Source organism: Pogona vitticeps, chromosome 1 (assembly GCF_051106095.1).
Source record: "Pogona vitticeps strain Pit_001003342236 chromosome 1, PviZW2.1, whole genome shotgun sequence".
NCBI classification, from domain to species: domain Eukaryota; kingdom Metazoa; phylum Chordata; class Lepidosauria; order Squamata; family Agamidae; genus Pogona; species Pogona vitticeps.
In genome coordinates this window covers 150734871-150750976 of record NC_135783.1, presented here as the reverse complement: position 1 = coordinate 150750976, position 16106 = coordinate 150734871, and the positions used below count along the sequence as shown (strand labels likewise).

Genomic DNA, 16106 nt, shown 5'->3' with positions numbered 1-16106 from the left:
ATTAAATGCAGCTACACATTTGAGTTCTGAAAGAGCCCCCCACAAAAGTATCATACGAGATATATGCCCTCGATATAGCAGAAAGCCTTGGGAAATGAAAAAGATACCGGCACTATTATCATGGCTGGAATTTGGAGCCCCTCAACAGGCAACAAATCACTACAGTATGCTTAAGTCCAATCTTAGAAAAACTGTAGAAACTGACCAACTTACAGGGCTACCTCACAAGCAAAGAATAAAATCTCATTTGCCTCGCTGGAGTGCAGAGACAGAACATCTTAACGACTCTGAAATCTTGCACAACAAAGTAACTGTGTACGAATACCTCCAGTGTACATATGCTGAGGACAGTAACATTCAAGAGCCTTCTTCTCCTTCCTTTTTAGCATTCCTCAACATTTATTACTAACTGATGCTATTCCTGTTTTAGCTCTGAGGGCTGCCCTACACAGGGTGCCTGACTCAGCCTGCAGCAGAGTTGCAGCTGTAAAAATAAAAGCTGTTTGGGGACAATACATGCATAATTTTATTCTGCTGTTTATAACTTGCACTCTGGCATCCATTTAAGAGCCCACATAGTTTCACAGAAGACCGTCTGGCACAAATAAGAGCTGGAAGCCATTTTTAGGGATATCCAAGTTCTTGTTTCCAAGTCCTCTGTAGGCTACACTCGTCTAATTGCTTATTCTGGAATGATTTCTATTCATTAAATGGCAGTATAATGTTAGGCAGAGCTTGCTGGTTTTAGCTTCAAAGCCATAAGAGGTCAAGATCCCTAAAGAGCAGTACAAATGTCAAAACAATCAATTATAGGCCAGCATTTGTAATTAATGGGAGAAGGCTTAAAAGCTTTGCAACATAATGTCTCTGCGATAGTAAGTCTGATACTAATATATTTATATTAAATCAGCAGGACAGCTGCTTTTGAAATGTTACATTTGCATCTTGTTTAAGAAACATTTCATCTTATAATCATTGGACATCCTCAGGTTTTGCAGCTTGATATGGTAGGGGAAAGATAACCAGAAACATGTGATTTACATGTGAAGCACAACGACATCTCTCAGCCACATGTGCTTTGAGTAGCCAAAACCATAGCTGTCTTCACAGAATGTTTGCATCAAAAACCTCAAAGAAAGTGCAAAGTCTCCCATACATACCAATTTAATATGTGCTTGCTTCTGATATTTTTCGCTGTAATACTGTTCTTGTCGAAGATTAAGCAGCTGCTGCTGCTGCTTCTCTTTAAGCTCTATTAACTTTTGAGTCATTTCCGAATCAAGGGCAGCCAACTCTTGTTCAACAGTTGAAGAGCTATGATCTGGACTACCAGTTTCTCCTCTGCAGAAAAATGTGGAAAAACAAAGGTAATTCAAACATGTCGTGATGGCGCACACCACAAATTGTATAAATATGAATGTGTTTTCTGCATCTTGTGACTGTGTTACCCAAAATTTAATAGACAAAATATGCTTAGGAAGGAAGCCTCCCACTCATATAAACCATACTGAATTAGCCACAAAAATCATATACTTTATAAACCCTCACCTCTTGAAGGTTCACTATTTATTATTTATTTATTTATTTATTTGACTAGATCACCTAGACCAAAGGTCTACTCTAGAGAAAGCTCACTGAATAGGAGATAAACCACTTAACGTCTATTCAATTTAAGTAGAAATATCAATGCTTTGAAAAATGTGAGCTGATCCACACCTCCGAGGATGTGGTATATTGTCAGATGGTTCTTTGTTCATTTTATACCTCATAGGACTGTTTACCAATGACAGCTGAATAATGCATAATGATGTAATTTATGCAATAAGACAACAACAATGACTAGCAAAAGGATTTTCCATCTGAGGTGTGCTACAGTGCTTCTTTTATGTTACAAGACTGACCTACTGTGTCAACTGAATACACAGATTGACACAGACAGACACGCGCACATACACATGTAGACACATAAAGCCATATTCTTTAATGTGCTGGTCTTTGAGGAGAACATCTGTGTGTGGGTGTGTGTATGTGATATGTATACTTCCAGCTGAACCATGTTCACAAGTCTAGTATTATCCTATCTGGAGCAAGCCCCAATTTGGTATGAAGGACAGTCAAAAGACAGATTTCTGAAACTTTAAATGTTTGCCACTCTCTCTGTGTTTGTCTTCTTTCAGCTTAAGCCACCTATTTACTTGCTACACAGTCCAACACCCCATAATCAGGAATAAGAGTACAGTGTAATGCAGGGAACCTGCCCCCCCACCTTGATTTTCAGGCATTGTTATAAGAGCAACAGGCTCCACATGTTTCCAGCTGGATGCCTGGCGGTGGGGAAAAGATTTTAGGAGCACTAATATCAAGGTAATGCTGTTGTTTTAAAAATGCAAGAATCTGAAATCTTATGAATGGAAATAAGACACAGAGGCAGGCGCAAATAGGCCTACTTAGCAAGAGAACTGCTTTCAGGTTGTGAGATCAATGAACAGCACTGGTAAGACACCACTGAGTGAGGATGAATGGATGTATATCTGGAAAGAGGGTTCCACAGCACCAGCGATGGGGTGAAAAAGGCATGTCTGGAGTATTCAAACACTGCAAAAATGCCGATCATTTATCAGCATTTGAGTTAACTTCACTTTCCTGATGGTACTCTTGTCCCATTTAAGCACCATATTTTAGACACGGTGCCCAGTCCCATTTCAAAACCTATAAAAAACCCCATCTTTTATCAGTCAGGACTAACCCTTTTGGAACTTGTGCACCCCATATGCATGTGACTTGATGGGAAACTATTCAGAGACCTCCAAGGAACCAAGTTCACCAAAGGCCAACCTCTGTCAAAGGAAAGCAAGCTGAGTGGAACAACGTACAGAATTATACGGAAAATATCATTTTCACAAAACAGAATCTGAACAACTAAACTCCCAAAGGAATTGTGTGATATTTTTGGTCTTGGGAAAGAGCTGTAACTATAAAGGATGAGGTGAGAAGGGGGAACCATGAATGGGGCATGTGAAATAAACAGAGGAACAACAAACTAAACAGCAACTATTTTTTAAATTAAAAATTAGGCCAACACAAATAAAATACATCAGTCTGTGACTTGATAATTAGAGGTGTTTACAGCTCTATCCAGGTGTTAAGCACATTGCCTAGGAAATCGTAGAAATAGAGTAAAAATGGGAGAGTTTACTTAAGCCCAAAGGTCTTGCTTGAGAAACAGTACAATAAAAATGTAGGCCTAAATCCAGTTGTGAAGCCAAAAATAGACTCACCAAATCAGTAGAACTTATGTAAGTATTGACTTGCCACTGAACAACTGATTCAGTGTGGCTACTCTATTTGGGACTAACCAGTTGGGTTTAGGCTGTAGACAAATGGAATGCAATGAAAGCTTGCACTGGGAAGCAGTTAAAAGATAAAGCTGTCAATTAAACAAAACATCCTGGGAACAGTATTAAACAGGACGCAGAAGACATGTACAGATGGGGCCACTTGTAAATAATTCCTCTACAGATTCATGAGAAAAGGGAATGGCAGTTTAGACTTCATCTTAGCAGGCCATCTCAAAAAAACAGGCCAAATGTAAATATAGATTTCTATGGTGTCATTAGCCTTGATAAACCTAAGATATTCCTTGCTTGTGCAGGCATTTCCCACCATGTCCAAATTCTCCCTCTTAAGTGATGTGCACCTTCCACCCCTGTGCCCATGGAAGCTGGTCATGGACCACCTCCTGCACAGAGTCATAGAGTGAGGGCAGGACTCTAGAACTGATGGTTTTCTGTGAGCGAGGAGGTGAAAAAATGCGGCAACTGGTGGAAGGACAAGGTTTCCATGGTGAACAGTGGAATCTCAAGCAGGACAATCTTCTTGTTGACAAGATGAGTGGCTGCCTACTGCACCTTGCCCTTGGACCACTTGCTGAGGGTCAGTACAGAACCAATGGGTACAACTTTGTGGAGTGTGGCTTGTCACATGTTCCCAACCCCAGCAACTCCCGTGACTGCCCTTTTTCAAGGAGGTGCATCCCACTGCCTCCCCACTTCTCCCTCTGGTGTTGCTCTTCCTCCCCCCCCCAAAGAGGGTAGCAACATACAGCCTTCCCTAATCAGAAGTCTTGGATGGTGCCTCTCCAGATGTTGGCAGTGGGTGGAAGAGGACAGATGCCTGAGGTTTGACCACCACAAGGCAGGCATTGCAGCATGCCAGCCGTGGGTCATCGTTCACCATGGGGAAATTATCTCATAGGGACCCTCTGACCTGTTTGGCACTACAATGACCCACTTCCAGCCCCTGCCTGTTGCTAGCCTGAGAAGACTGTGTGCACTGTCACAACACTTCAACACTTTTCCTTGCAATAGCTATTCAGATTCAGGAGTGCTGCTATTATAGGATGATTAAATGTGTCTTTGCTCGCTTAGTTTCAGGAGACAGAAAGATTCCGTCAAGACAGCATATGCCTTCAGGCACAGTTTTCCTCTCTGGCTGTGTGTGACTCACCATGAACTACCTCAACATGAGCTACCTTCCCACTGATAGGAGTTTCTGCCCAATGAAGTTAACCTATTGTTTCAATAAAAGGGGAAAGTGATGGGCAATTTTGTTATGGTAGGAGCAAACTCTGTACAACATACTTTTTCTTACTATCTTTTTTCGCCGTCTTCTCCAGGACTGCCCTCCGCCGCAGGTAGTCATTCTGGATTTCATTATACTTTGTAGTATGCTCTTTTATAAGATCTGTGGTTTTCTTGTGGTGTTTCTTCACGAGATCCTTCATTTCTTTGTAGTGCTTCTTCTGTAGTTTCACAAATGCCTTCTGTTGCTTTAGCTCCTCGATGGTCTGGGCTTCAACTTCTGCAATAAGGAGAGAAAATGCTTCATTGTTGTTAGAGTTTGACATTATGAATCCACAGGAATATGCAAAATGTATTAATAGACCTTTGAATCCCCATTGGAACAGGGATTTTGAGAGGCTGAAAACAGGGCCACTTTTATGCCTCTTGGCCGATGTTATTTACTGACATAGTAATGTTAGTAGATAAGAAGTATCCTCGGCAACCTTTCATTGTTCAAGACAATAAAGACATGCTTTGTAGGTTTAAAAATCTCTCCCCACCTAAGGAAGAAATGAAATGATGAATAAACTATGTTAATCCATGTCAATGAATAATCACAGGATGAACCTGCTCACCCCTCCATATACACATCAGCCAATCTTTATCTGCACCTACTGTAAATGGTTCTGTGAAAAGACTACATTTTAACTTATATTTCCCTCAAATATATAGCAGAGAGGGAGAGAGAGGGAGAGATCAGTAAAAATTGACCTCACACTGAAAATAGTGAATCTCATTAATACCTGGAACATCCACTATCTCCATTCTCTCCTTCTCCCCTTCCTGCACTTCAAATAAGCAATTTTTTTCTTCCTCCTTTCCCTTTGCTATGTCATATGCATGTCCACAGTTTTCCACCTTAAAGGTCCCCGACATGGATCCCCTTTAGATTGCTTGAGGCCCTTGCCACAACCATGTATAGCAGCAGCACACGCTAGTGCCACAAAACGATAAAAATGCAATTATCATCCAGGCTCTAGTCTAGGGAATGTACACTAAGGCTGGGAGGCACTTCCAGTGCACCCTGGAGGCAATACAGAGCTAGCAGAATGGTCCCTATGGTGCCTAGGCTTGAGCCCTATGCTGCTACACAGCATTGCCAGCACACTATGTTTGAGAAATGGCAGTGGCGCGTTTCAAAATGGGATGGCATATGAAGGGCTGGTTTTGAAGGAAGGGTGGCACAGAAATGAGCCATGAATTTTAGAGGGGCCTGTGCTTGATTCAGAAGGACCCATGAAGCCTGGTTTTTGAGGCTGCTCTTCCACGGCAACTTTTAAGATTTGGCTCTATAGCAAGTAAATAATAGTATGACAATTACACTGGGATGAAACATGTGTACCTGTGATTTGCTCATGTTGTATCTCCCCCCTTTTTATATCCAGAAGCTTTGCAGAGAAAACAATGGGCCTGTCCACAAACATGCTCAGGTCACAATGCTGCTTGCAACAGGTAGTGGTACATTTGCTTGCCAATAATTCTCTACTTTACAATTCATGAAGCCCTTGGATTGTATGTGAATCTCTAGCCATTTCTCAGCCCTGTTTCGCATCAACTTCTTCCAAATTTGATGTAGTGGCAAAAAAAGGGGGTGGGGGTGGGGGGAAGGCAAGGGAAGCAGGCAGACAGGAAGGAAGGATTTTTTCATGAAAACATGATGCGCAGGGTGCAGAAAGCTTGTCTTCAAGCCTAACAGTGGTCCTGGAAGCTTCCTGAAAGTACTAGCAGCTTTGTAAACGAAGTGTTCATATACCATGTACACCTTGTTTCCAATGGATATAACGCTCTTGAAAGAAATAATTTCACCAGAGGCAAAGTGCACATGCTTGTTTAAAAAGGCTAACAGGACATCAAAAATCACAGTCAGCCTTAGAAACAAGGTGCAGGCATCTTAAAAGCATCAAACGGTTGAATCAAATCCAATGGCAAATTGACTGTGAGTTATTGGGCGGGGGGGTGGTGGCAGAAAGACAATAAATTTGACCTAAAATCTATGGAAGTTGCCCACCCTAATGCAGTCTCTTCAGTTTCTTTATTGCTGTGTTTATCTTGGCTTATTTTGCTTGTTCAAATACTTAAAAGGTTCTTATTATACAGATTTCTACATCAGCTAGAATCAGGCAATTTCAGGGCGGTATGGTCATACACCTCTTCCTTCTAGTGGAACATAAAATACAATTCTGTGGATGTCTACTCAGAATTAGGTCTCATTGATTCCTGCAAGGCATACTCCCCTGTATAGAAAGACAAAGTCTCAGCATTGCGTCAAAATACAGCCACTAGCCATTTATTTAAGGCTTGACATATCCATCATATGGTCACTAACACTGAACCGTGATGATACCACCAAAGGCTTGAATATATAAACAAGACAAGCAACTCAGCAGAAAAACAATACTGTTATTCATATTTCGTTTCTTGACATACAAAAATATTAATTCAGCCAGGAGGTACTATCGATGTATCACATTACATGTTGCTTACCAGTGAGAACACTCTGAATAAGATCTTCTGTTTTTGCTGGCACTTTCACAGAACCTAGAAGTAAACAACATAAATAGGATCAGTTGTTTTGGACCAAAAACACACCATCTTGAACTAGAGGCCCAGTGGTTTTGTTTTTCAGGTGAGAAATCATCATCTAAATGATCTCACCAACTATTTTTGTTTAATGCAGGCTGTAGATCTTGTTATTAAAAGACACTGAAATTCACTGGATTGAATAAAGAGAGGCTTCAAGGGCAACCTGTGGCCTTCCAGCTGTTATTTGCCTGCAATGGCTACTCTCCCTCATCCCTGGATAAGCTGGGTAGGATGGAGGGAAGCTAACACCCATTCCCCACCCCAGAGTGAAGACATGTCTCAACATCAATTTCTGTTCTACATGCTGCCGTTGATATACTGATAAAGCATGCCATGCTGCTCCCTAACATTTTTCAACATCCTCCTGTGCTTTCAGGGAACAAAAACGTCCTACAAGTTCAGGTGATTGGCTCACACTTATAACTTCCTTGGGAACCTCACTATTACTATAAAGATTTTCTATCTTTTCTGTTTGTGAGTGTGTGGTGATTACATCAGTCTTAATATAATCAATCAAATCTAAACCAATTAAACAAGACACATGGATCTGATTTGAAATAGCTATTTTAAATTTACCAGCCCATCCTTGATAATTTATATGTACTTCAGCCACTTCTGTCCCAATTCCTTTAACTGAAATGTTCTCATTTGGAATGATATCTTCCTGCTGAATAATATCTGCATGGCATATAGTTATCTGAGAACAAGTGTCTCTCAAAGCTAGATACTTGATGTTGTTAATATAAATATTTTCTTCAGCTGACTTTATCAATTCTCTGTTGGTTTTAATGTAATAGCAGCAAATAATATCTGCTATGGGAGGTGCTTGCTCCTGAGTCAGCCTTCTGTCAGTTAAACTGCCATTCTGGTTTATCTCAGACCTTTCATCCTGCTTTTGTATACAGTACATCTTTTTAGGTACAACTTCCCCTGTTTTCTGTTGTCCCATTTCCTTGTTTTTAATAAATTCACTATTTGAAATAAAATGATTTGGTTTTCCACAACCAAAACAAGTTTTTAAATTTCTTTATTCATTATAAGTGGTTCTGTCTCCCTTTCTTTCAAAGCCTTTACCCTGTTCTGAGAGTCTCTCTCTAAAATGGCTTCCATCTGTATAGCTGTTGGTTTTGTGGAAATCTCTAGGTTCTCTTTTTCTTTCTTCAAAGTTTCTGTCCAATTTTACTTCAGAATATTTTGAATTTCTAATGTCTGATATTAAATCTGCAGATTCACTATCTTGTAGTACTGGTCTAGGTTGTTTGTCTCTAACTAAATATCTTAATTCAGCAGGCAAAGCTGAATAAAATTGTTCTAATCCTATGAGGTGCTGCATGTCCTCCAAAGTTGCCACATGAGATTGCTCCATCCATTTCTGTAAATATTTAACCAGATTTGCCCCAAATTGTGAATACGACTCATCAGGCTTCTTACTTAACTGTCTAAATTTAAGTCTGAGTTTTTCACTGGTTATTCCAAATCTTGAGAAAACTAATTTCTTAGAGATCTCATAATTTCTAGCTTGGTCTTCTGACATACTAGCATAAATTTCGGACATTTCAGCACTAATTAAAGACCTTAATATCAGCATATGTTCCTGTTCTGTCACACTATAGTCCCAGCAGGCTCTCTCAAACGAAATTAGAAAAGATTCAGGGCAATCTCCTTTTTTAAATTGAGGGAATTTCTTAAGGTCTACTTTTGAGATCCCTTCATTTGTATTATTACTGTTATTACTGTTTAGAGATGCCATTTCCAGTTTTTTCATCTCTAATTGATGTTACATTTCTTTTTCCTCATTTCCAGTTCCAGCTGCAATCTTCTTAACTGAAATTCCTGTTCTTTTTCATATTTCCACTTTATAAACTCTGTGGAGTTTTCTGTCCCTGAGGCACCCTTCTGTTCCTTTGAGCCCTCATAATCCTGGCCCTTTTGTTCTGAAATTACCCCTTCCTGAGGTAATATCTGTCTCTCATCAGGTTCCATAACTGTCTTCTTTCTTGTCCTGGAAGTTATACTTAACAGTTTATATTTATTATTAAATTGGTAGGCTGTTTTCTCACCAATTCCAATGTACAAGCCCCAATTTAAAAAGACCTCTTTTTTCCTGTGTTAGAGATTTAAATTATGTAGCCTTCTCTGGGCAGCTTAAGATTGCTACGTTGTATCTTTGGACTTCAGCCTCGCTGAAGTCCAAATGTGTCTGTTACTTTGTATCTGTTGGTCTACAGACACCCAGATTTTCCAAGCAATATTTTTCTTTTGTAAGCCTCAGTTATCTTCACCTCAGTGGTTCCTTTTAGACCTTGGCTTCCACTTTTAGGTTCCCTCAGTGCTCTCTTTCTCAGACCTTTATAATCTAAAGCTAGCCCTCTTGGTCCTCACACTCTCACCTTGAGGTAAACTTTTAACCACAGAAATCTCCTCAGAGTTCTTTTCCTACCTTTGTCTTTCCACACTTTCAGGAGTCCCTATCAAGCTATTCACCTTAAGCTTTAGGGTTTCCTACTCCTTTACTTGGACTATTGACAACCAGGTCTCTTAGACTCAGAGGCTTTCTTTTTCATTCATGGCCAACCTACTAAATTTCACTTTATTATGGCTCACTAGATTTCATTCGAATCCCAAACTAATAAATCACTCTTTATTTTGGCTCACTGGATTTCTTTCGAATCCCACCTGCTGCTCACCACTTTATGTCTCTTTCACCAACTTCCCAAACAGGGCACAAGACATTTCTGCTCAGCAGAAATGCTTCCCGTTAGTAGCTAATCTATATGGTGATAATCTCTTGGTAGCTGCCAGTGACTTAGCTAGTCCCCTCCTGTTTTTGCTACCATGGCATCTTCCACATACCCTCACCTTCCCCTCTTTTGCCCCCCCCCAAAATTTAGTTGAATTAATATCTAAGTAAATGTACTCATCAAAACTAAATCGTATATCACAGTGGAGACTACAGTCAAGAAATCAGATGAATAAAATCTGGAAAGGCAACTGTGTAGGAACTAGAAAAGATCCTTAAGCATACGGACATGTTGCTGGAGACCAAAGCCAATATTATTTACACTTGTGTGTTCTTGATTGCTAAGTACAGATTTGAAAGTTGGACAATGCAGAAAGCTGACTGGGGGGGGGTCATTTATAGTTTAGTACTGGAGAAGAGCTTTACCGACATCACAGATGACCAGAAGAAGTAGGGTCTAGAATCAAATCAAGCATGAACTCTAACTAGATGCTACAATGGCTAAGTTGTGGCTATTATTCTTTGGACATATTATGTGAAAACAAGACTCAGTGGAACAGAAAATAATGTTGGGAAAAGTGGAAGACCAAGGCCTTCAATTTGCCTGAGAAGGGCTGTTAAGAATAGGATCTTCTAAAGTGGAACAAGGTGTATTTTCCTGCTTCTCTGCTGAGTTGTCAGAGAGTAAATGAAGTAGGGTGAGGCAATGTTTCAGTGAATGCCTGTCTGCCTCTGTAAGTTTCTGTGAATGCTTAAATGCTTGCCTGCCTGCCTGTGTGAATGTGTCTGCATGAATACCCACTTTTGCCCTACTTCTGCTTTGCCTTTCAGCCGCACTCCAAAGCACATTAGCTGCCACTGCTTGCAACCCAGTTAGTAATAGTCAACAAACTGCAGTCTTCAACTGGCACAGGTAGTAAGGATTCACCAGGCCATACACCATTTGCAACAGCTCTGCTAGACGAGAGAACTTAAAAACAACAACTGTAATAGAGATCCTAATGCAGATACAGTGGTGCCTCGACTTGTGACTGTAATCCATTCCAGAAGATGGTCATAACTCAAAACAGTCGTAAGTCAAAGCACCATTTCCCATAGGAATGCATTGAAACCCCATTAATCCGTGCAGGCTGGAAAAAAAAATATAAAAATAAAACACTGCAAGCTGGGGCTGAAAAACAAACACACCAAAACCAAACAAACAAATAAACAAACAAAAAATCACAGCCAGCCCCAGTGGAATGCCATGGGGCTGGGGGGGGGGAAACACAACCTGCCTCCCCACAGCCAGCCCGAATGCAATGGGGCTGGGGGAAAATCACACCAAAACACAAAAAACATCACAGCATAGAAACATAACCCCCCCATACCAAACCCACCCTGCAAAACAAAGTACATTTACTTACTCCGGAACAGAAAGCAGCGCCAAGCAGTCAGAAGCCTCCTCCGATTGCACTCACTATAACCGTTGGGGCGAAAGAACTACAAGAAGCAGCCTCTTCACCAACCAACAGTTAGCAAATTTGAATTCCCTGCCTTTTTTCCTTGCCTTTTTCTGTCACAACTCGAAGCTCCGACCGCAAGTCGAAGCAAAAACTTGCGTCTGGAGCTGGTCGCAACTCAAAATGGTCATAAGTTGGAATGTTTGTAAGTTGAGGCATCACTGTGTATCCAAGTGATTTGTACACCATAGACAAGACAACCACTGTAACTTCTATTTGACCTTATAATCTGGGAAAATAATATAGGCAAAAATCCTATTGCATAATTAGTCATGAGGAAGGCAAACAGCATAACCTACAGCAGCTTCCCATTAGCAATATATGAGTCCATGCTTGGATTTTCAGTCATAAACTAACCCACCAGTTTGGTATTGACCAGAAAATCCAAGCAGTGATTCATCCACTAGCGGTGAGAAGCCCTTGCATGTTATACCATTTGTCTTCTGCAGGCATAACTACATAATAGGATTTTGGTAGAGAGAAGTTTATTCAGTTGCACCTCACCCATCCATGCAATACAATGACATTATACAATCCAGTTCTTACCCGGCGTTGGTTGGCTGGGAGCAACCTGAGCAGATGGCTTTGGGGTAAGGGAAGTAGTGTGGTTTACTCCATTTTCAGCTGGTGCAGGCTTAGGTTCATTGTGAGCTTCTGAAGGTACATCTCCCTGCTCTGCCTAACAACACAAAAACACTTCCCATAAATATGAAAAAAAATTGCTGTCCATGATTAGGCAGAGATGGGGAAATGGATAGAAAAGAATTAACTGGTAATGGTTAGTGAGTAGTTCCTGAATTCACTAACAGTTAAGAAAGCTATTCTCTTTTCTGCTGGTTTGCCCAACTCTGTGATTAGGGCATCAAATGAAGCACTTATACATGGGTTCAGTTGCTGTCTATATAACAGCTCTTCAATCCCAATAGGTTGAATACAATAATATATTCACATTTTAAGTTTGTCAAAACATATTATATTCATATAGTATCTGGCAGAAAATAAGCCCAATTTCAGCTTCAGAAAGCACCTTCAAAACAAAATATCCCTAATCCCCATTATTATTATTATTATTATTATTATTATTATTATTATTATTATTATTATTATTATTATTATTATTATTATTATTATTATTATTATTATTATTATTATTATCATCATCATCATCATCATCATCATCATCATCATCAATCATCAATCATCATCATCAGCAATAATAATAATAATAATAATAATAATAATAATAATAATAATAATAATAATAATAATAATAATAATAATAATAATAATAATAATAATAATAATAATAGTTTACAGGGGGTGGGGAACATCCAGTCACACAAAAACAAAAAAGTAGGATTAATAAGAAAGGTAATACAGCATTCTTTTTTCAGTGTTTAAAAAGAGACTGTCTAGTCTCCCATAGAGATACATGCACCTGCATAAACACATTTCAAAAAGTGTGTATAAATTATGTTTGTAAATAACATAAAATCTGGTTTTGTCTGTCCACAATCCTATAGTTGGTGGGCTGCTACAATAAAGCATTAGATGGGTCTTTTGTTTCTAGACCATTCTTTACCTTCTTCATGGTCCTGGTCTATATCCTTCAGCAGAGGACAAAGTTTATGCCATCAAACAAGAACAAGCAATATGACTTTGGGATATCAATGCACTACTGAATTAGAACACAGTAACAATGCAGATCCAAACATAACAGCAGAATACACCAGTCACCAAAGAAAAAGAACATGCTATAGAATTACTGTTTTCTTTGTCTGTTTTTTCTTTCTTTTCAGGTTAATGTCCCAGCAGTCTAATTACTCATTCACCCCCAAGGCACAGGAAACACTCCCAGGACAACTCACCCATAATTATATTCAACAGATAAGCTTACGCAAACAGTACCTCCATCCTTGCCGCATGCTTGGTGAACGTGTCTGTAACGCTCAACCTGTTTAAGCATTCCCTACAACATTTCCTTCCTTGTCAGCTGCCAATGCCCATGTTTAGAACTCAGGCTCCTTTTTTGTTGTTGTTGTTTTTTACTACATACTAATCATCTTAAATTGTATTATTAGTGGTCACATTTGTCTGAGTACATTGAAGATTTCTGCTACACTAATGGAATGAGGAGGAAGGCATTCAGTCTTTCAGCATTGTGAGGCACTTTGTCTCCTTGAGACATGAACATTTATATTAGAAGAACCTGTTGCCATGGTACCTTGCTGGATTAGTCTCCCAGGCTGTGTTCATTTTCATTCTTCATTTGTAATAAACTGATGGCAGTGGAGGGGAGGCAGCTCTCTAAACACTTCACTTTTTCACAAGAGTTTATAGCTACAGGAACTGAGGATGGAGGACATAAAAGATAAGGCTTGAAGAAATTATGCTGAACACTCCCTTTGCGAAAGGATTCTCGATGCATCAGTTCAACGCTTCAAAAGTCACAGGTTCTGGACACTGTAACTTTTTTGTTTCCCATATGTACCAAGTCAAAAGAAGGTGATCACTTGCTTCTTTGCTCACTAGACAACCTGTTTTCAATCTAGAAGATTTAAATGTGACATCTAACAGATCAAAAACCATCCATCAATCTGTCTTTCTGTACTGGGTCTCATTTGTGAGGTGCAAACACCCCTGTAATCAGATTTCTTATCATGCTGTGGTATGGCTACTCTCTGTTGATCACACAGTACATAATAAGGTTTGTATTGCTGAGGTAACAGCTTATCTACTAGTGTGGTAATGTAAAGGTGATAACAGCTCCGTCCATCAGGTAGACTCTTCTCACATGCCCTAGCTCACCATGGTTGCAAAACTGGGCACATGACTTGATATGCACCCAACTGCGCAAGCCCACAGCAGGCAAAAAAAAAAAAAGTTCTATGAATGTCCTTCTGCATTTTCTCCAGCCAAATTTTCCACTTCCTTATTTTCTTTCCAAAGAAATGCTATGCAACAGACATAACATTGAATGGTCCTCTGACTAGGATTAGTGGAAGGGGCAGGAGACGGATCCACTGGTGACAATAGGTAGCATGTATCTGTTTTATTATTTTAAGGAAGCCACCTGGGATAATTTATTGAATAGAAAGGTGGAAGAGGAATAAAATAAATAAATGCTGCTACCCCTCTTTAGGGTATTATCACGTAGCTGGTGGTGAAATGTAATCACGTTGAGGGCTAATTAAGCACAGAAGCCATTTTGCCTGGAAGTGAAATGCAGTTTCCTCAAGTGGGGGGGGGGGAGAGAAGATGCTTACAGATGCATTCCTCCCCTCATGCGGAGGTGCAGCTGCTTCAGAGCTGGAGCCAATTGTTTGTCGAGGGATCCCTCACCTGGCACTGAAAGACAACTGCATCTGGAATCTTGTGGCAAATTCATCATGGCTTCTAGGAGACAACAGCATGCATAAAATCTGGAGGGACATTGGTCTGGGATGCAAAACCTGAGTGTAGGCCCGGCTTTCGGATTGTTTAACTCCCAGTGTATCACCACAACTAAAACTTCTTTGAGCCTTTTTTTAAAGTGAGGATGCCAAATAAAACACTCTGCAATCTGATGGGTCATTGCTCTCCATTCCAGTGTTGGGTCTGTTGTATATTCATGTAGGAATGCTTGTTTGTTTTGGCAGCTGTAACACTTGCAAAGACAGATGCATAACGACACAAACTAGTCAGAAAACCTCTGCAATCCTGGCCAAGGAAAAACACTCTTTCTCCAGCAATTGGAGATTTTTTTAAATGACATTACGTTGTTTCATTTATGAGTAATGTAATATTATCTAAGCAGATTGGAAAAACGATGCAGGTGGCCCTGCATTTATGTTACATTGTCATATATGTAAACTATATTTCATGTTTAAAATTTCTCTTGCCTTCAGTCTGACCAAGTTGCTTTAATCATCCTGGCTGAAAGGCCCTGAAAATCTTGGAAGTTACTATCAAATATCAAAGTTGCTAAGTTGATTACAGAAAAAATATACACACTGCACAATTGATGACCATTTGTTATCAGCTTAGCTGTTACAGTGACTGTTGTTTGGACCGCAACAACAGTCTAGGAGAATTCTGGGTACTGCAGTCTCGAGGCAGGAAGGCAGATCCCTAATTCAGAATTCTCTGTTAGTTACCTCTTGTACGTATTGTATACTCCCCTGAGTTATAGCAGAGGATCCCAAGTACCTCACCAAACTAAAAATCCTAGGATTCTTAAGATGGAACCATGGAAGTAAAAGTGCTATCAAAATGTTCTAAGTGTGTAGTACAGATTACCTCTATTAAGAAGGAGACAGTTACTGGATGGGAACCTGAAACTTTTTGGAGGAAATTAACGAAACTAAATTAAGACTATTGGGAAAGATGCTTCTCAGAACATTCGAACGGTGTTTTAATTTACAATGCTTTGGTGAATGTGTGGGGTATGTTTCTTGCCCATGAAGCTAGCCATTTTTCTCCGAAGCTGACAACTTCCTGCATGCTCATGGATATCATTTTGATATGTAATGTGAACTTTTTCTTTGTATAATATATCTGCATTTTATGTTGACAACCTTGCATTTTGCACAAAACTCATTCTAGGGGGGTTGGTTGGTTCAAAATACAACTTTTTCATACCAAAAAAAAGTGTAACATTTTACCTGTGCAAAGTGAAAC

The 16106-nt window shown here is 39.8% G+C and overlaps 1 protein-coding gene across 1 annotated transcript in view; it reads right to left on the bottom strand.

The window, feature by feature from the left end:
* The window catches only part of PLCB1 (phospholipase C beta 1), a 587785-nt gene that overhangs the window by 82821 nt on the left and 488858 nt on the right, over positions 1 to 16106 (bottom strand). Inside the window, exons 24-27 of the mRNA XM_020809018.3 lie at positions 11994 to 12126; positions 7107 to 7160; positions 4641 to 4860; positions 1161 to 1341 (exon numbers count right to left, since the gene is read on the bottom strand). Of these exons, the coding sequence (XP_020664677.3) occupies positions 1161 to 1341; positions 4641 to 4860; positions 7107 to 7160; positions 11994 to 12126 (588 nt within the window). The remainder of the gene's footprint in view (positions 1 to 1160; positions 1342 to 4640; positions 4861 to 7106; positions 7161 to 11993; positions 12127 to 16106) is intronic.